The sequence below is a fragment of the Panthera onca genome, chromosome D2, assembly GCF_046562875.1.
Source record: "Panthera onca isolate mPanOnc1 chromosome D2, mPanOnc1 haplotype 2, whole genome shotgun sequence".
Classification (NCBI taxonomy): Eukaryota; Metazoa; Chordata; class Mammalia; order Carnivora; family Felidae; genus Panthera; species Panthera onca.
The window spans coordinates 75,884,088-75,904,073 of NC_138349.1; the positions used below are offsets into that span (position 1 = coordinate 75,884,088).

The following is a 19,986-nucleotide window of genomic DNA, read 5'->3' on the forward strand; positions in this document are numbered from 1 at the left end:
TGGAGCCTGTTTCCGATTCTGTGTCTCCCTCTCTCTCTGCCCCTCCCCCGTTCATGCTCTGTCTCTCTCTGTCCCAAAAATAAACGTTGGGGAAAAAAAATTTAAAAAAAAAAAAAGAAAAGGAAGAGAGTCAGTGGTTCCAGAGTGGATCCCAAGACCAGCATCAATGGCATCACCTGGGAACTTGTTAGAAATGCCAATTGTCAGGACCCACCCCAGCCCTCCTGAATTACAAACTCTGGGGAAGGGGCCCAGCAATCTGCTTTAAGCCCTCAGGGGAATTCTGATTCTGGCCCTCCTTGTTTATCACCTGAGACTACTGTAATCACCTACCATCTGGTTCTAGGACCCTGGACCCCCCCACTTCCTTTCTCCCAGCTAACAGTCCTTGTTCTCAACTCTGTTGTCTGATGCCAATATGGAGGTGGCAGATTTCTTAGACTGGTGTTTACATGGTGTATCTTTCCCCATCCTTTTACGTTTAACCTTTTACGTTTAACCTGTGTCTTTATTCGTAAAGTAGGATCTCTATTCTTGAAGACAACACAGAGTTGGATCTTGTTTTGTAATTCAGCCTGACAAACTGAGCCTTTTCTTTTTATTAAAAAAAATTTTTTTTAACATTTATTTATTTTTGACACAGAGAGACAGAGTGTGAGGGGAGGGGCAGAGAGAGAGAGAGAGAGAGAGAGAGAGGCAGACACAGAATCCGAGGCAGGCTCCAGGCTCTGAGCTGTCGGCACAGAGCCTGATGTGGGGCTTGAACTCGTGAACCACAAGACCATGACCTGAGCTGAAGTCTGACGCCCGACCGACTGAGCCACCCAGGTGCCCCTAGATTTTTCTTCAAATCCTTGAGCATTTGGAACGGGTTTATAATAGCTATTTTAATATGCTTAGAGGAATTATATCATTTCCTTCCTTTCTTGATATAGTCCTGTCAAATGAGTTTTCTCCTGTTTTATGTCACATATCCCTCTTTCTTGGCATGTTTAGTAATTTTTAAATTGGATGCTAGACATTGTAAATGTATGCTGTTGTATGCCTAGATTTTGTTGCTTTAAAGAATAGGGATTTTTTTTTTTTTTTTTTCTGGTAGCCAGCTAAATTGCTTACCCATGATCCTTTGATATTTTCTCTAAAGACTTTTAACCTTTATTCTATGACTCTTCTGGGGTCTTCTTTGCATACCTTTATGTTCAGTGAACTCTTCCCCTCTGATTGGTCAGAACTGAAATGTCTCCCCGCCCACTATGAGCTCTGGGAATTGATCAGCTTGTAGCTCCCTGGTCAGCCTTTGCTCAGAGCAAAAGTATTCAGCCAGAGCCTCCACCTGGTTCTTCTTGTCTGGGTGCCTTCTTTGGGCCACTCTGTGTCACAAACTCCAGTTTCTCAGCCTTGCAAGTGCTAACCTCTGTCTCTTCTTCTCAGCAAGACTTCTTTCTAGGCCCTTCTTAGGAACCCCGCCCCCATGGCTGCTAAGTGCCCTCTGGCAGGAGGCTGAGGCAGCCTCTGTCCCAGGGATCACAGTCCTGTGCTGCTTGTATTTCACGCTTTGACAACCATGGTTTCTTGTACTATATCCAGTTTCCAGTTGTGTAGGAGGGCAGGGTGAGTCTGATCCCATTTTTCCCCGAAGTGCACGGAAGCAGGAGTTCTCGGCCTGTCGTTTGAGTTCATTCCCCCATCTCTTCACTTTTGCCTTTTGTCTCTGATGCTTTCCTTCAGCCTTGGCTTCCTTCCATCCTGGGCCAAGTCTAGAAGTTTTCTCTTTTCTTCATGATTTGACTAAATCATTGCTATCTTTGAGGAACCTGATCTAACTGCTCCTCACATCCCAATCTTGTCATTCTGATATGTAGAAGCCTCTATTGGAAAATTTACTTTATTGTATCCTAATCCTTCCTTCCCTCAGCCCTCATCTCCTTTCCCCTCCTTTCCTTTCTTTCTAAATCTCTCTCTCTACTGCTCTACTCATTCTTTGAGAGCAGATCTTATACATCTTTGTGTCTGCTATATCGTAGAGGCTCAAAAAATGTTAAATGAAACCCCACGTTTAATGGGACGTCAAGAAAATCCATGTGTTTATTCATTTGCTTAATTTTCAATATTTTTAAGGATCTGGCAAAGGCGATGTGGTGTAGGCAGAGGCAATTTAGGAGGAAAATTACAAAAAGCCTTAGCTTTTGAACATTATTCCTGAATAAAAAGTTTGTAAGGATCAACTAACTGATAGAGTGATCATTAAAAACTGCAACGTTAGTCTGATATGGGGAAATTAAAAGGATTACCAGATTGAAAGTCGGCTTGCTTCTGGCACAGTTCATCCCTGAGTGATAACCACATTTTTGGTCTCTCATAGGCATCTAAGTTAGCTTTTTTTGGTGGCTCCATAAGGACCTGTTGTAATCCTGGAATGTCCATGTGTGTACAACCTTGTCATTCTTATCCTATTTGTATAAGAATTATCCTGAGATGAACATAGAACTGCGATCTACAAAAGCCGAGGGCAAGAAAGGAAGTGAGACACTCTTTAGGGGAAGTCAAGTAAGTTCACTCCAAGGCAAGGAGCTCCTTAGCAAAGAAGAAACTTGAGGAAAGTGTGAAAGTGAAGATAATCCAAGTGTGGGCTTCATATTCTGTGGAAGACATGATCCAAAGATAAGGAAAGGCAACCTAGGACTTGGTAGGTTGAGTTGGGAAGTTTTCTTAAAAACAAGCATAGAAACAAACAAATGTGACACATACTGTCTATCTGTGCACCTACCCATCCCCTTGGCCATCCACCTCCCCCCCACCTCCCACTCCATCCATCCATCCATCCATCCATCCGTCCGTCCTTTTCTAGCATGCACCTACTCTACCCTATTTCAATGATACTATAAATCGCCCAAAATATTTAAAAATTCCTCTTTTGGAATTACCTGCAGAATCCCAATTTTTTTGTGTGTGTTACCTTGTAATTGTGCTTTGTTTTCAACTAAGGCAGTTATCAAATATTTAATTTATCTGATTCAGCTCTGGATGACTTTTGGTTGTTTTTTAAATGTTTATTTTATTTTGAGAGAGAAAGAGAGCACATGTGCATGAGCAGGGGAGGGGCAGAAGAGGGAGACAGAGAATCCCAAGCAGGCCCTACACAGGGCTTGATCTCACGACCTTGAGATCATGACCTGAGCTGACATCAAGGGTCAGATGTCAACCGACTGAGCCACCCAGGTGCCCCTAGTTATTTTCAAAACTTACGTATGTTCGTAGGAGAAAGATTTCTCAACATTGAGTATATTCTGAATGGTCAACTGTAATAACTGAAAGAAATCATTCCCGGTAGGAAGTAAAGAAATGGGGAAGAGGGTGGCTCACATGATAAGCACCAGGATCAGTGAGGCAGAACTGTAGCAGATGATGCTGACTCTGAGGGCCAAGGAGCATGGGTGTGTGTAAATACGCACCTGGTAGAAAGGGCTGTGGAAGACACCTGTTCTTTCCATCTCACTACAGGCTGTGAAACATGAGACCTCACAACTCTGTTCTCCAGACCATCCTGGGAAATAAAATAGATGTCTAATTCTTACATAACCAGGAGCACACATGAGTGGGTTTTACTTTCATTTATAATAAAGTATCTATAGAAATCTTGTAATGATATTAGCTAATTAACCATTTGTGTTTAGGTCCTATCAACAAATCTGAAAATGATTGCTTGATTTTTCCTAAAATCTCAGAAAAGATAGTTTTTATTATTTATTTCTTTTGAGAGAGAGAGAAAACAGATAGTTTTTATTATTTATTTCTTTTGAGCGAGAGAGAGAGAGAGAGAGAGAGAGAGAGAGAGCGTGACCAGAGGAAGGGCAGAGAGAGAGGGAGAGAATCCCAAGCAGGCTCTGCACAGTGCAGAGCCTGACATGGGGCTTGATCTCACAAACCGTGAGATCATGTCCTGAGCCAAAATCGAGAGTCAGATGTTTAACCTACTGAGCCACCCAGGCACCACAAGATTTTTTTTTTTTTTTAATTCTTGATGCTTGAACCTGGATTCCAAGGATTTTTAAAGCTCTTTTAACTAAATTAAAATCTGGGAATGAAAAAATGGTTTATTGTTATCAGCCCTCAAAAGTTTTGGCAAGACAAGTTTAATTCACTTTGGAAAGGAGCCCAACGTTGCCACAAAGCAATCTTTTCCAACCTCATCTCTCATTAACTTTGTTCATGAGAGGAGAAACAAGCTTAGCATTTGAGCGAGAATATTAAAGCCCAGCCTCAAATAATCATCTAGTCGTTTTGACCTCAAAGGACACGTTGCATTATTTAATTTCTCTCAAACAGCTGAGTTGCAAGCCAGTGTCCCCAAAGTGGCAGGATATATTTTTCTGTTCAGGCCATATAACACACAATAAAATTAATAGCACCTCCTTCCCAGCTCATTGGACGTTCAAGTGTATATATTTCATATTGGCAAATATAGCTGCTTTTTTTTTTTTTTAATCGTGGAGCTTAAATTGGACATAACCTGGGGGAAGTATCTGATAAATATTGTCAACACTCCATGTGATGCTTCAAAATGCCAGTTTGTGCCAAACCTAAAACCTCTTTTGCCTCTGACCTTAATCTTGACTTGTTATTTCAAATGGCCATCTACTCCCCTCACTCCAACTGTTGATGCTTTTTGGTTGGTTTTCCTAGTTAAAGGTTTTAAGCCTGTAAAGTTTTGAAGTGCTTTGGCTTCATGGTATATGGAGTGTTATCCTGAGAAGGGGAAGATATTGAAAAATAATGCAGCTGTCCAAGAATTAGGACATATTGGGAACAAATGGGGACATGTTGGTCCCAATTTGGGATAGCTGAAGGGTAATCAGCAAAGTAAGGGTAATGTGAATAATCCAAGAACTCCATAATACTTTCAATCTCCAAGTGTTAGGCAATTGAATTTCTTTCCTCCTTGCTCACTTTTGTAAACATTGACTTTATGACTCTTTAATTTTTGACACTTTAATTACAGCGTGTCTTGGCGTGGATCTCTTTGGATTCATCTTATTTGGAAGTCTTTGGCCTTTCTGGGTTTCAATGTCTGTTTCCTTCCCCAGGTTAGGGAAGTTTTCAGCCATTATTTCTTCAGACAAGTATTCTGCCCTGTTCTCTCTCTCTTCTGGGATCCCTATAATGTGAACGTTGGTCTGCTTGATGTTGTCCTATGTGCCACTTAACCTATCTTTACTTTTTATTTTTCTGCTCTCATCAGGTGAGTTTCCCTGCCCTATCTTTGAGTTCACCAATCCTTTCATCCACTGATCCTTTCTTGCTCTCCATCAAGTCAGCTATTAAACCCTTTTATTCTATTTTTCAGTTCAGTTATTGTATTCTTCAGCTCTGTCATTTCTGTTTGGTGCATTCTTACATTTTCCTTCTCTTTGTTAAAATTCTCACTTTGTTCATGCCTTGTTCTCTCGACCGTGGTGAGCATCTTTATAGCCATTTTTCTTTTTGAACTCTTTAGCAGGTAAACCACTTATCTCTGTTTCATTGAAGTATTTTTCTAAGGTTTTCTCTTGTTCTTTCATTTGGAACATATTCCTATGTTTCTTCATTTTCTTGGACTTGAAAAAAAATTTTTTTAATGTTTATTTTGAGAGAGAGAGAGAGTGCATGAGCGAGGGAGGGGCAGAGAGAGAGAGGGAGACACAGAAGCCAAAACAGGCTCCAGGCTGAGCTGTCAGCACAGAGCCGATGCAGGGCTTGAACTCACGAACCATGAGATCATGACCTGAGCTGAAGTCAGATGCTTAACTGACTGAGTCACCCAGGTGCCCTGTTTTCTTGGACTTTCTATGCATTAAATAAAACAGCCAACTCTCTCAGTCTTGAAGGAGTGGCCTTCTTCTGTAGGAGCTGAACCTTATTGTTCACCCCCCCCCCCCCCCCAGCTCTTGGTTGCGTCTCAAAAGTTTGTGATTATCTAAGCAAATTACTTATTCTTAGTGGCCTCCAACAGTTGAGGGTGTGCCAAGACCAGTCGTTGTACCAAGGGAGGATCTCAGACAGCATCTAGATTCAGGCTCATTGGAGGCCAGACCTTCAGGCAGCAGCTTTTAAGTTTCCCAAATATACTTTTTAATGCAAAGACTGAGAGATGGACATTTCTGTCTCCTTCCTCTACACCGAGCCCTGGATGTTAAGCAGTTAAGAACTGTTTCTTTGCTCCTGTCCTGTTGAACCTATGAACATGAGCCTGTCTACCAGAACCAGTCTATTAAAGGATATGTATTCTGGGCAGCAGCCATAAGGACCAGGATGCCGGATACGTACATAAGCAGCTTTCTGGGAGACACCAGCACCAGGGGGCAGGGCAGAGGGAGAGCAAGAAGATGATGCCCGCTGCTCTCCCTGATCTCTGGAGAGGATTGCAATCTACCCCTAGATGTGTTTAATTAGAAGTCCCCCGCCCCCTACCCACTCTTCATAGTGCTTCTTTCCTCTCTCAGAGAAAGACTAGGGTTTATGACCACGGCCTCTGTGCTGTACCTTGGTTAAGAACTATTTTTCGGGGCGCCTGGGTGACTCAGTCGGTTAAGTGTCCTACTCTGGCTCAGGTCATGATCTCACAGCTTGTGATTCAAGCCCCATGTTGGGCTCTGTGCTGACAGCTCAGAGCCTGGAGCCTGCTTCAGATTCTGTGTCTCCTTATCTCTCTGCCCCTCCCCTGCTCATGCTCTGTCTCAAAAATAAAAATAAAAACATTAAAAAAAAAACTATTTTCCATTTGTTACAGTCCTGTGAGAGCAACGAACATAAGCCCTACTGGCCACCAGCCTGGTGATCAGGGGGTGTCCCATGGGTGATGGCTGCAAAAACTGGGGCCCCAGTCATGTGCACAACCTCCTTTCTGGGAGATAACCTGGAGGCAGAGCGAGCGAGCGTAGAGACAGTCCTTGCCGGCTTCTGCAGTCCGGTGGCCTCGAGATGTGTGTTGTTAAAGGCCTGCCCCTTGGGATGAATCTTTTAAGATAAACCACAGGCCTCTTTCACAGAAAGACTGGTTGCATTTCAGTTGCTGCCTCTGCACTGTGCCCTAGAGGTTTAGCCATGGTGAGTCCAGAGACCCCTTTAAATTTGCTATAAGCTTGTGGTCCTGTGGATGCAAATCCCATTGTCTTCCAGAGCTAGATGTTTTGGGGACTCATCTCTCAGGTGCAGGTCTTGAAAGTTAGGGGTGCCAGGTGTGGGGTTCAAACCCTTTGCCTCTCAAGGAGAAGCTTAGGGCTGTGAGTTCTCTGCTATCTGTGGGCGCCTCTCCGAGAGTGTGGTTTATGGTGACATTGTGTCTTCGCCTCTCCTCCCCGTTTTGATGTTGTCGTTTTTCCACCCTGCCCCCCCACCAAGATGTAAGAGCTGCTCAGCTAGTTTTTGCATTTCTTTCAGAGGGAATTTTTCTGTAAGTAGCTATAGATTCAGTGTATCTGTGCAAGGAAGTGAGTTCAGGATCCTTCTATGTCAGCACCCAGAACAGGAAAACCCTGTAGCTCTTTCTTTGAAAACATGGAACAATTCCTCCATGAGAAGCAGATCACCAGGTATGAGCTCAGAAGGGCTAGAATCTCCCTCCTCTTCTTCCACCCGACCCCATCACCTGGCCTTGGCCTTGTGCATAACTGGCATTGAGCCAACACAGTTGAAAGGAAGAGGGATCTGAGACTTGCAGGTAAGGAGGGGACACTGAGGCTGGCTGGCTTACACTGCCAGATGCTCCTCCTGAGTTCTTCTGAAGACGGACATCTAGAAACAAGGGTGCTCTACTCCCGAGAACCCTGAAAACACTTCAGAGGCAAGGCAGACTAGAAGAATGATTCTGGGTTCTTGGGCTGCCGTTCCTTGAATTCACACACCACTTTGCAACGCCCACCGGCGAGGCTGAGGAGCGTAGAGGACGCTCTTTCCTTCACTGGGCCTTTGTTCGTTGATGTTCCTGCCTCCGGCGCTGGTAAACGTGCTGTCTGGAACACGTCTGCCCCCATCTTTACCTGTCAAATTCCGATCATCCATCAGTTTGCAACAAAACTTTCCCTTTGTCAAGAGGCTTTTCTAGATCCTCTTGATCTAAATTGAATTCTTCCTGTTATATTCTCTCAGAGGACCCTACACTCTACCTTAACGGCACTTCCCGTATTTTGTAACTACGGACATCGTATGTTACTGATAGCGCGTTTCTCTCCCGGCCTGTAACCTCCAGGAATGCAGGGAACAGCTGTATCTTCAGCACTTAGCCGAGTGATACAGTGATGCACGCAGTAGGCTCTCGTGATAGATTGGCTGTTGGGGGTGGGAGGGGCAGATATATTTTCTTTAAAAAGTGTGCCTAAACTCTATTTAAGGGTAGTAAAGGCTGAAGTAAAATTTCTCATAAAGAAAGGAATTAAGAAACGAAAGTTATTATTTCTTAGTGACATCAGTGTATAGGAGAGCTAAAGAGAGAACATAGATGGGTTACAAAAAAATAAAAGCCACCAATCTAAGATCTGGTTGTAATATTTAAATGGTATAAAGAATAGGTCTTTACATCTATTTTTATGAAATTTATTCCCAGTTTGAAGTGGCAGTGTATACAAAGATGACAGAGCTTGTGATATTTTACAGAAATGTTTACTACAACATGCACATTATGAAGTGTTTCAAACATACACATATTAAGTTTCATGCTGAATAAATAATCCCCCCAAATTAATTTTTATTTTTACATAAAAATATAATATTGCACTCTTAACAAGACCAGTTATTTTGCATATTTTCTTTTTAAATAAATGATGAAATTCAGCCTTAATAAAAAAAAAAAAAAAAAAAAAAAAGAAGACCGAGTAGCAACCCTATTCTAATAGGGGACTAATTTAAAGTTCTTGGTAGAAAAAATGAAAGCCAGACAATAGCTGCAATTTTTTTTTTTTTTTTTTTTTTTTTTTAAACAAAGCAAGATCACTTCAACGTGAATAGGAATAATCTCGTCTCTGCACCTTCTGGACCTCAGAATGCAGACCTGGTCTGTGCAAACCGTGATCTAAATGCAGTCTGTGAGCGTGTCCGGTGAATAACAAGCATACGTGGCCGCTTGTCTCCTGCATCTATGGTGACAGCAGAGACGTTTGAATTGTATTTTATACAGTTTTTAAGCAGAATGTTTTAGAAAGTCTGGAAGTTACAAAAGTAGTTCTGTAAACACCATATGAATTAGATTTCCATAACAAACACGCAAGTTATTCTTAGGCAGGAATACATATTTTTATCCCGTGGTGACATATTACTGAGCTTATTGTACAGTGTTTTCAAAGCCAATAAAGCAGCACCCCAAGTAAAAATAGAGCCGTAATATCTGGTAGAGCTAGACCATCCCGAGATTTGTAGGAATTCTGGTTTATGGTGTGCCAGTTTTCTGAGGTGTATACCTAGATTTTTCTACTGCTTCTAGAATTCTCAGGTAGCATTGGTTAGGAGAAACAGTGGAAACCGTTTCCTGTAAGAATTACTCTGCGTCCTGTTGGAAACAAAGTAAGCAGTCTCCTTTTCTTTTGAAATTGTTTTGTGGAAGAAAACACTCCCTGCACATTAAATGTCTTACCTAGAATATATTATTGATATCTGTGCCATCTTTTTGCATAGTGGAGGCTTTCTATTGCAAATTGTTAGGTATTCAGCGCTCGGTAAATGGCAGATATTAAGATAATTATCATTGTGTTTAAATCTTAGTGACTCACCAGTATCTAGTGTTCTGGATTTTAAGGAGTTTTACGAAGAAACAGAATGTGTCTGAAATCAAAGATACCTGTGTTCTTGTTTGTGGCCATCAAAAAATTCTGGTTCTACTTTGAGCTAAGAAGGCAACTGGAAAAAAACTGCTTAACATTGAGATTCATTAGTGGTTTGTTTTAGTATTCACGTGTTCCGGTGCCCAGACACTGACCGAGTGATTTACTTCTCAGATAAAGCACTTATCAAGTTCACGATTCTTATCCCTTTCATTAATTTTCGCTTTTTCTTTCTTTTTTCTTTTCTTTTCTTTCTTTCTTTCTTTCTTTCTTTCTTTCTTTCTTTCTTTCTTTCTTTCTTTCTTTTTCTTCCTTCCTTCCTTCCTTCCTTCCTTCCTTCCTTCCTTCCTTTTCTCAGGGGGAGGGTGGATTATCTTGGCATAAAACTTTTTAAATATAATTTTTAGAGTATTTTATATAAACAATTAGGCTAACCAGTTGACATTCTACTGGCCCTTTTGGAATAACAGAAAAAGCAGAGACCCTAATCCTTTCTTTAGATTATGCTTATGGGTAAAACCTTTAAAGATACGATTTTAATTTATCGTGTAAGACTTGAATCTTGTTGCTTGGGACATACTGACACAGCCCTCTGGATTATCACTAAATTAGAACAAAACTGTTCTCTTAGGACCTTGTGAGGCTGCAGAATATTATGCAGGTGAAGAGGGCTGATCGTTATTTGGATGATTTGTTTGGTCATCCGTTTCTTCAAGTTCAACCTCCCAAAACCGGGAAGGTCTACAAATCGAGTTTGGAGCTAAAGTGCTTTGGAGGAGCGAGGTTCTCTCTCATTCATCCAGCTGCGTAGCTGCTGAGGAAGGAATAGAACATGGGCTGTTTGAGGCGCTGCTGGTCCTTCCGGCACCAGGCGATCACGGTCCCGTCACTGTTCGCGGTGTACAGATGGTGGCCGTCACAGGAAAACGTGAGGCTGTCAGAAAGAAATCCCGTCTGTACGTTATGTCTTAAAATTGCATTTGCAGACTGGTGATCACACAGGAATCAGTGTAAAGAAGCTAAGATATCTTTACCGGAGCAGAGAGCCCAACGAAATACCTGCTTACAACCCACCGGTTTCCAGTGTAATCCTAATACAGTTTAATTGCCCTGCTGACAACTTTGTGAAGCTCATCCTGACGAGGTGATACGGAAGAAAATCAGGATCAAGGAGGGCAGTGCATTCTGTTCCTTCTCTGCATATTTTCTCTTATTGCCTTGGTTATGCTTTATTACTTAAGCAACAAATACCTGAGTATAGGAAAGTTTACAAAAAATAACAGTGCCACATGTTCTCTTTATAGAAACAAGTGGTGATTATTTTAGGGAGATATTTTATTTCCCTGAAAAAGGAAAAGGCAAATGTAGTGCACTGAAAATAAACTAATGTAATAACGTAGAATTTGAATGATTTCCAGTTGATTTTTTAAGGTCAAGTGTGTTAGTACAACAAAGGGTAACTGGTTGTTTATCAATATTACCAAGTACCTTCCTGCCGCTATCAGTCATCCTTACGGTATTTTCAATAAGAAAGGGAAAGGATATCGTTTCTACAATTCAAAAGCTTCCCTGGGCACTCTCCCAGCATGTCTTCTGTTAGACTGGAGCTCCCAACTCAGATTTGAAGCCCTACGAAGATGTGGACTGTGTCTCCTCTTGCAAAAGGTCTTGGTCAGCTTGGTGTTTGATAAATGGTCCGCTGTTTATGACTGTCATCACATATTTCACATCAGTGTGCTTTAACAACTCTCTAACAAAAATACAGTCACAAAGTATATCATGAAGAATGGTGGGGGGGGGGGGGCGGTTACCTTACAATCGGCTTATTTGATTTAGGAAATGTGATTTCTCGCACAGGCTTTAGGTCCCATGTACTCCATAACCTAGAGAGGGAACAAGTCATCATCTAATTATGCAAACTAAAATTTCCTTCACTAAAAAGTCCTAAATATTTGTTTATTTGTTAAAAATCATCTGGAAGGAAACACAATAAACAATTAACTGTAGTTCCTTCTGGGAAGTTTGCAGGGGGTGTATGTGGGAGTAAGAAAACTTGGTAAATTTTCACAGACAATACACAATTTCAAAACTACATTACAGCTAAGTTTGTTATTTAAAAATAAAACAGGAATATAGGGCACCTGGGTGGCTCAGTCGGTTGAGTGTCCGACTCTTGGTTTTGGCTCAGGTCATAATCTCACGGTTTGTGAGTTTGAGCCCTGCGTTCGGCTCTATGCTGACAGCTCAGAGCCTAGAGCCTGGAGCCTGCTTTGGATTCTGTGTCTCCCTCTCTCTCTGCCCCTCCCCCACTCGTGCTCTGTCTCTCAAAAATAAACAAACATTAAAAAAATATATAAATAAATAAAATAGGAATAAGCGAAGAACCTATATCTGAAGGTGATTTTAAATCTCTATTAAATATTAACAATGCCTAGATATGATCTCATAGTTTGTGGGTTCGAGCTCCGCATTGAGCTCTGTGCTGACAGCTCAGAGCCTGGAGCCTGCTTCGGATTCTGTGTCTCCCCTTCTCTCTGCCCCTCCCCTGCTCACACACTCTCTCTCTGTCTCTGTCTCTTAAAAATAAACATTAAAAAAAAAACCAAACCTAATTTTTGAAACTGATGTGTCCTTATGAACAAGAGCAAACAAAGAGAACGGAAACTCCTCTTACCTTACAATTCCGTTTTCTAATCCCCCGGCAATCACATTGATAGATACTCCCTCTGGCTGGTTAGAGAAAGCAACAGAACAAATGATCTCTCTGCAGTGGACATGTCCAACGAGGTCCCCATTCACTGTCCAGAGTCTGAGGTCACTGCCTCCACCAGCTAGAACACCAAAATCGTTCGGCAGGTCACCAGAGTGTGGGTGTGTCCGGACCCCGTGCCCTGGGTCCCAGAGGGCTGACTACCCCTACCCCTCCCAACCCCCCACCCCCACTGTGCACCAGGCTTGTTTGTTTCAGTGATAAAATTTACAGGGAAGTCATGACTGAAGTCTGTATAAATAAAATTACTACATTATAAGTCACACAGAGCTCTGTGTATTTACCTAGTGACAATGACCGGTGGGAAAATAAAAATATTAATTTATAATAGAGAGCAACAGGTAAGTTAATCATGTATCTGTGTGTAATTGTAATATTTTAGTATACAAACTGCCAAGTCTGAATTTGAAAGTACCTAGAGAGTTAAACAATCTCCAAAAACAAATGAAAACATTCTGTGGAACCATCTATAAGAAGTGACTTATGTGAATTTGAAGAGAAAAAAAAGTTACAATAAAACTTAGCTGAGTCAAAAACTACTTCTTAAAGAAAAAAAAAGAAATCTAATTCTCACAATGAATCTTGTAAATCAATGACTTATTAAACTAATTCTCCCTGTTCAAAGACCATGAGTAACAAAACTTTCTGTAGTTTTCCAGAGGCGATCAGTGCTCCCCATCCTCTATAAAATGGGGGTGCAGGTTTGGGGCCTCGGGATGATGAGCCCAGCCTTCTTGGGAGAAGTATTCTCAAGCTGATCAAGACAGAGGTTAAGAGGCTTGATAAAGTTTGGATGCCATAGGGTTACTACACTTGATTTTATCTCTCCATTAGAACTAGCAAAAAAACTACAGAATTTAACTTTCTCCTTTATTAAGGCAATGACAAGATTTCATAGACTTCATATTTTATAGCAAAGAAACAAACTGTGCAAATACTTCTTTATGTAAAGATACGCTGAAGACCTTCAAATACCACAAACCCAACGCCTTCCGTGCCACGGCACCGTTCCCGACCGCCGAGCAGTGGACACAGCCCAACTCCCGTGCACAGATGAACGGACACACCGAATGTGGTAGGGGCACACACAGCAATATTGCTTGGCCATGAAAGTGATGAGGTTCTGATACATGTTACAACATGGATGAGCCTCAACATCAGGCTAAGTGAAATAAAGGACATAAACAAGACGAAGAAGGACAAATGGTGTATGATTCCACTTACATAAAGTATCTAGAATGGACAAATTCCTAGCGATAGAAAGGAGGGTGGTCACCAGAAGCTGTGGGGCAAGGAGGAACACTTATGGTTACAGAGTTTCTGTTGGGGGTGACGAAAAGGTTTTTGAAGTGGACAGTGGTGACAGCTGCTCTACACTGTGGATGTGACAATGCCACCAAATTATATATTTTTAAATGGCTTAAATAGCAGTTATCATGTTAAATATACTTATCACATATGTAGAGAAAAACGATGAACAAATGGCCGGGTTTTACTTAAGACATCCCATTGATTAGGGGAGATTACAGATTCAGTATACGAAAGAAATACAATTGTAGACGATAAACTCATTTTTTCCTTGAGTAGACATTTATTTCACTCTTTGTTTTGAATTTAGTGTTTGATAAAAGATTTGAAGAATAAAACAACCAGACTTCTACTAGTCAGGTTAGAAGATTTATTGAAGGTACCGATGGAGGCGTTGAGCGTTGCATGTAATCCATAGCTTCTGCACAGCTTAGTCCCTCAGGACAAAAAATCTAAACGTGGTCCTGGACTCTATGAAATATGGTCCAGAACTTAATAGGCAAAGAATTACCCTAGAGGATTACCCAGCACGTTGGGCTACCACAAAACCAAGTAACTGCTCATCTGCCGAAGACAGTACACAGCCAAACGGAGGCCTTTACTCACTACCGGATGCTCTCACATAGAATTGAATTCAGCACATCAACTAAGAGAAAGGTGGGCACTCCTGAAAAAAAAAATATTCCTCCTATACATCTTCCCTGAGATTAAAATCGATTGGAGACTCACTGAATACCCTGAATTTCATAATATTGACTCTCTAACGCCATTGGCACCACATGACCAGGCTATGAACCCCAGTTAAAAGGCACGTATGTTGATCCAGTGGCAGAATGATTTTAAAAAATGCAGAAACCATCTGTTAGAACATTTACATAGTTCAATAAATTTCACTTCTCATCACTATAAAAACCACATCCCATAATAAGGACTGGGGAATTAAGATCAAGGGTAAAGAGCTTGCATGTGGAACTTCAGCCCCGATACAGAAATTTTATATATGTGTAACGCGTACACACAGAAACGTACATACACACACATGTAACATCTATACATACACACACATATATTTATTAAAATTTTGATTTTTAAAGTTACTTGGATGGTACTCACTAAAGGGTGAAGATCTTTGGTAGGCTACATCTGATGACTTTTTTCCCTTCTTGGAATTAAGAATAGAAGTCCAGTTTGGGTTACTAAACATAAATTTGGCCTGTCTTTTAAAAATCATTATTTTTATCATGTTCTCTTTATACCAAATTCTTATTATGACTTCTCTTATATATGTACCAAGAGACTTAAAAAAAGTAGAGAAGGTCTTTTTGCTCAAAGTGGGGGAAAAAAAAAAGTTCTAGCCATTACTCTGTTGTGCTGTGTGCTACCTAGGGACACCTGAATAGCCTTCCAGTGAGTTAGTAATTGCAGCAAAAGTAATTTTGTTTCTTGTTCCCATATGACTAGCTGATATAATATCACAGATATAAATCACTACTGGCAGCCGGAAAGTAATTAACTTTACAAAATTCAGCTCCCTAAGGTCAGTCCTAACTTCCAAATGTTGCCAAAACAAGAAAGTAGAGAACTCTATATAAATAATCATTATATTATTCCCCCAGATTCCTTCTTGACAAGACATACTAAAAGCTGCTAATGTACAAATCAAGGAAGAACAATTATCGAAGTCATCAATCATCTGCCCACACTTGGATTATCAACGTCAACTGTTTAAAATCTTTCCCCTCAGTTATGATGATTAGCAAATAAAAATGTTTCCATGACATTATTTTATAACTGGATGCTAACACTGGCAAATGCTTTCATCTGATACCTTTAAAGCATGACTGAAGATATTACTTTTCTTGAATACAAGAATTAACGAATGTTTTGTAAAATCAACAATAAAACTCCAAGAGGTATCTGTAGCATAATAAAAAAAATAAATATCTGGTCATCGTTCCAGGTTCCTGGCACAGAGCTCCAGAGACCCTTGTAGTTTACCATCTTTTGTCTGCTAATGAGCTGACTCCTAGGGGGCAGGCCCTACACAGCTTCCGGATGGGGGCTGGTCGCCAGAAAAACCAAGGTGGGGGGAGGGGCCAGGAGGTTAGAATTTACAGTACTTCTCCACCTCCAGGGTGGGGAGAGAGGCTGAAGGTTGGGCTCAATTACCTACTGATGGCCAATGATTTGATCAACTGTGCTTCCATAACAAAACCTCCGAGAAACCCCTCAACAGCAGGGTTAGGAGAGTTCCCCGTGTTGGGGAGCACATTCCTGTGCCAGCAGGGGGGGTGCACTCTGACTCCACAAGGACAGACCCTCTGGATCTCACCCTATATCCTTCATCTGGCTGTTCATTTCTATCCTTTATAATAAACTACAGTAGTTAGGTATAGTGTTTTACTAAGTTCTGTAAGTTGTTTTAGATATTTATTGAACCTGGTGGGGGGGTCTTGGGAATTCCCAAATTTGCTAAAGAACTTCAAGTACTTTGTGTCAGAACTAAATTGCATTGTTGGGGCACCCAGGTGACGGCACAGGATTAGAGAGCTGTTTGGTGTCTGCAAAGAGAGCATACATTTGGTTTCGGGAAAAAAACAAACGGGCGCCTGGGTGGCTCAGTCGGTTAAGTGTCTGACTCTTGATTTTGGCTCAGGTTATGATCTCACGGTTCCTGGGATCAAGCCCTACATTGGGCTCCACACTGACAGTGCAGAGCCTGCTTGGGATTCTCTCCCTCTTTCTCTGCCCCTCCTCCTCTCACACACTCCCTTTCTCTCCAAATAAATAAAATAAAGAAAAGAGAAAGAAACAAACAATATAAAACATGCAAGCAAAGGATAGAGGATCACCCACTACAGATATGTCAAAGATCCTCTACACTGAGTGGGCAGAAAAAGACAGTTTGTCAAAGGATCCTTTCAATGTTAAGATCTGCAAACAGAAAATTTATGAATTTTCCAACTGTTCTTTCCTCAAGTTTTACAACATGTATACTTGAAAAAAAACCCAAAACTAAAAATAAGACCTCTGATTAGGAGATCTAACTTTGTCATGCAAATTTTAAGGCAAATTATGCCTCCCTTTGTTATTCTATAATATTGTTCTCAGGAACTGGAAGAAATATATTCAAAACTGATCACTGGCTGATGCTTTGCACTTAGGAGGAAGGTAGTGAAGTTATTAGTAGTTAAAAAGCAGAAGCCAAAAAAGGATAGGAAAACAAGAGCGAAGAAAATTCAGATTAATTTACGTAATAATAATTTGCTTAACACATGTGCTCAAATGCAATCTTACATATATCAGAAACAGAGTTAAACTATGATAATACTAACTTTTGCACAAATTGGTGCCTAAACTGATGAGCTCACTCTTGGACTCACTGTATTTTAATACACAGATATGCTATTACCAAAGTATTTGGATCTGGCAGGGACCCGAGAGATGTAATCCAACAGTTTCACGTACGATGGAAGGAACTAGCTGAGTGCTGTTAGCACAACGACCTCTGGGCTCTGGTTTCGGGGCTCACTCACCTGAGTCACATACAGTGGCAATGTCACCTGTGGTTTCACTGGCAGAGACGGCCGTGACAGGGCTTTTGTGTCCTGCCAGGCTTTGTACATAGCACAACCTGAAAGACAAAGATATAAATTTGCATATGATCATTAAATATAATTATATTCTCTTACTTGTATAATTCCTTTCCTCAGTATAAGGACCTTTTACTCAGAAGGCATTCCTAACTGTTCTTAACTGATTGTTTGATTTCAATTAGATTATAAAGTAAAGGTTGTATTTCGTGTTTAAAATTATTATAATGTAAAGATATTATTAAATTTTTTTTAAGTTTATTTATTTTTGAGAGACAGAGACAGAGAGCAAGTGGGGGAGGGGCAGAGAGAGAGGGAGACAGAATCCGAAGCAGGCTCCAGGCTCCCAGCTGTCAGCACAGAGCCCGATGCAGGGCTCAAGCTCACAAACTGTGAGATCATGACCTGAGCCAAAGTTGGAGGCTTAACCGACTGAGCCACCCAGGCACTCTGGTAAAGACATCATTATAGTGCACCTGTTTCACACAGTAAGAACTGAAACATTAAAAACAGCTGCGTTGGAGTTACAGCCCTCCTTCTGTACCTGTTTAAATCCCATATGATGCAGGTGCCATCTCTGCTCACACTTATCATTATACTGTAGGGTTTGCAAACAAATAAGCTGGTTATCTCTTCTGTGTGCCCATAGAGATGTATCTGGGACTCCATTTCTATCTCTGAAGGCTGAAATTTAAGAAATTCAGTAAAGTATAAGATAAAAACCATGACAAAAGTTTTCCTAGTACTGTATCTCAAAAATAAAAAACTGAAGTGACTCAAACATTCAAGCATATCATTTTTCTTTTTTTTAATGATTATTTATTTTGAGAGAGAGACACAGAAAATGCACAGGGAAGGAGTAGAGAGAGAGAGAGAGAGAGAGAGAGAGAGAGAAAATGCACAGGGAAGGGGTAGAGAGAGAGAGACAGAGAGACAGAGAGAGAATCCCAAGTAGGCTCCATGCTGCCAGTGCAGAGCCTGACACAGGGCTCGATTCCTTGAACTGTGAGATCATGACCTGAGCTCAAATCAAGAGCCAGATGCTTAACCGACTGAGCCACCCAGGCGCCCCTCAAGCATATCATTTTTCAATCCATTTCAGTTCAACTTTGTCCTAAAGAGTAAAACTGATTAAACATTATCAAAGTTTTAATTGCCCATAATTTCATGAATATGCTTTTCATTTTTTGTCTTCTTGTCTGGTCTTTGTCCAAATACTCATGTATTTTTGTAGGTACGATTATTGCCGTACAAATCATTTTCAAGTTTGTAGTTTAAATTCTCCTGTAAGCATTTTGCATTTTTGATTGTCTTCAAAATGACTTTTAATGGTGTTATAATATTTTATACAGTTAGAATGTCTTAATTTACTTGAGCATTTGTAGTTTTTGACAGTGTACTTTCCAAAGGCATTGTACCAATTCACGAGGTCACAGCGGTGATGTGGTCCCATACCATTACTTGTCCGTAGTTACAGATTGGTCTTCTACTTGAAAGACTGCAAACTGATGTTCCAAGGTCTGTGTTGGCTCACAGATGCCAGATGTCTCTGCTAGGTTTGACTCTTGCTTTCATTAGACTAAGCTGTTTATTGTCATAAATTATTTCAATATTTTACTTCAAAGGATATAGAAAAGTAGAAAGATAAGAGAAAGCTATTTAACTGGCCACTCAGGTAAACTAACCTTAATATTTTATCTGATCAGTTTATTTTTTAAATAGGGAAAAAAATGAAACATTACATAGTTTGTATACTGTTCTGTCTTATTTCCTCTCTCATCAGAAGTTACCACCATCCTGAATTTTGTGTTTATGTTTCCCACGTTTCCCATATGTTCTACCATATGTTACCATAACCGTAAACAACATGGTGTTTGGTTTTTCGTGTTGATAAACTTTAAGTATGTGTTATTATTCTTTAGGTATCTTTTGCATCTTGCCTTTTTGCTCACCATTGTTTTTGAAACATATCTGTGTTGATATATTAGCTGTTGCTCATCTATTGTAAGTGCTATGCAGTCCAGTGTTTTATGCACATAAAATACATATTTTACTCTTAAAGAATCAAGTGCCCAGGCAATACTAGGCCCACATTCTTTCTTGGAATGACCCACTTCAGCTGTGTGGCAGGGGCTTCTGCTCAGCTGGGACACGTGACCTTCAACCGAACACAATCACAGACAGTCACAGAGACGAGATGTGATTTCCACAAGGCCCAAAGTCCTGGGTCTGAGCTCCCCCGTCTCTCTCTAACTGGGACCCTTCCCACAGGGCCAGGAGTCTGCGCCAAAGGGATGTACCCAGAGCCCTTCCAGACCATGCTTCAGGCTAGTTGGGCCCGAGGGATGCCCCTTCTTGTTCTGCCTGGGCTCTGCAGCACGAGTCTGTGACTCACTGCTCATTCCAGGTCTCTGAACATTTCCCAACCTTTGTAACAATCAAGGTTGCTTTGAATTGCATTTCTCTTATTATAACCAACTTTAACTTTTTCACGTATTCATGTTCTTGTAAATTTGTGTTCCTGGTT

The 19,986-nt window shown here is 40.9% G+C and overlaps 1 protein-coding gene across 1 annotated transcript in view; it reads right to left on the reverse strand.

The window, feature by feature from the left end:
* Window positions 1–10,109: 10,109 nt before the first annotated feature.
* Window positions 10,110–19,986, reverse strand: part of LYST (lysosomal trafficking regulator) — a 176,088-nt gene continuing 166,211 nt past the window's right edge. Inside the window, exons 49-53 of the mRNA XM_078434192.2 lie at window positions 18,004–18,143; window positions 17,403–17,500; window positions 12,463–12,619; window positions 11,600–11,671; window positions 10,110–10,722 (exon numbers count right to left, since the gene is read on the reverse strand). Of these exons, the coding sequence (XP_078290318.2) occupies window positions 10,584–10,722; window positions 11,600–11,671; window positions 12,463–12,619; window positions 17,403–17,500; window positions 18,004–18,143 (606 nt within the window). The 3' untranslated portion in view covers window positions 10,110–10,583. The remainder of the gene's footprint in view (window positions 10,723–11,599; window positions 11,672–12,462; window positions 12,620–17,402; window positions 17,501–18,003; window positions 18,144–19,986) is intronic.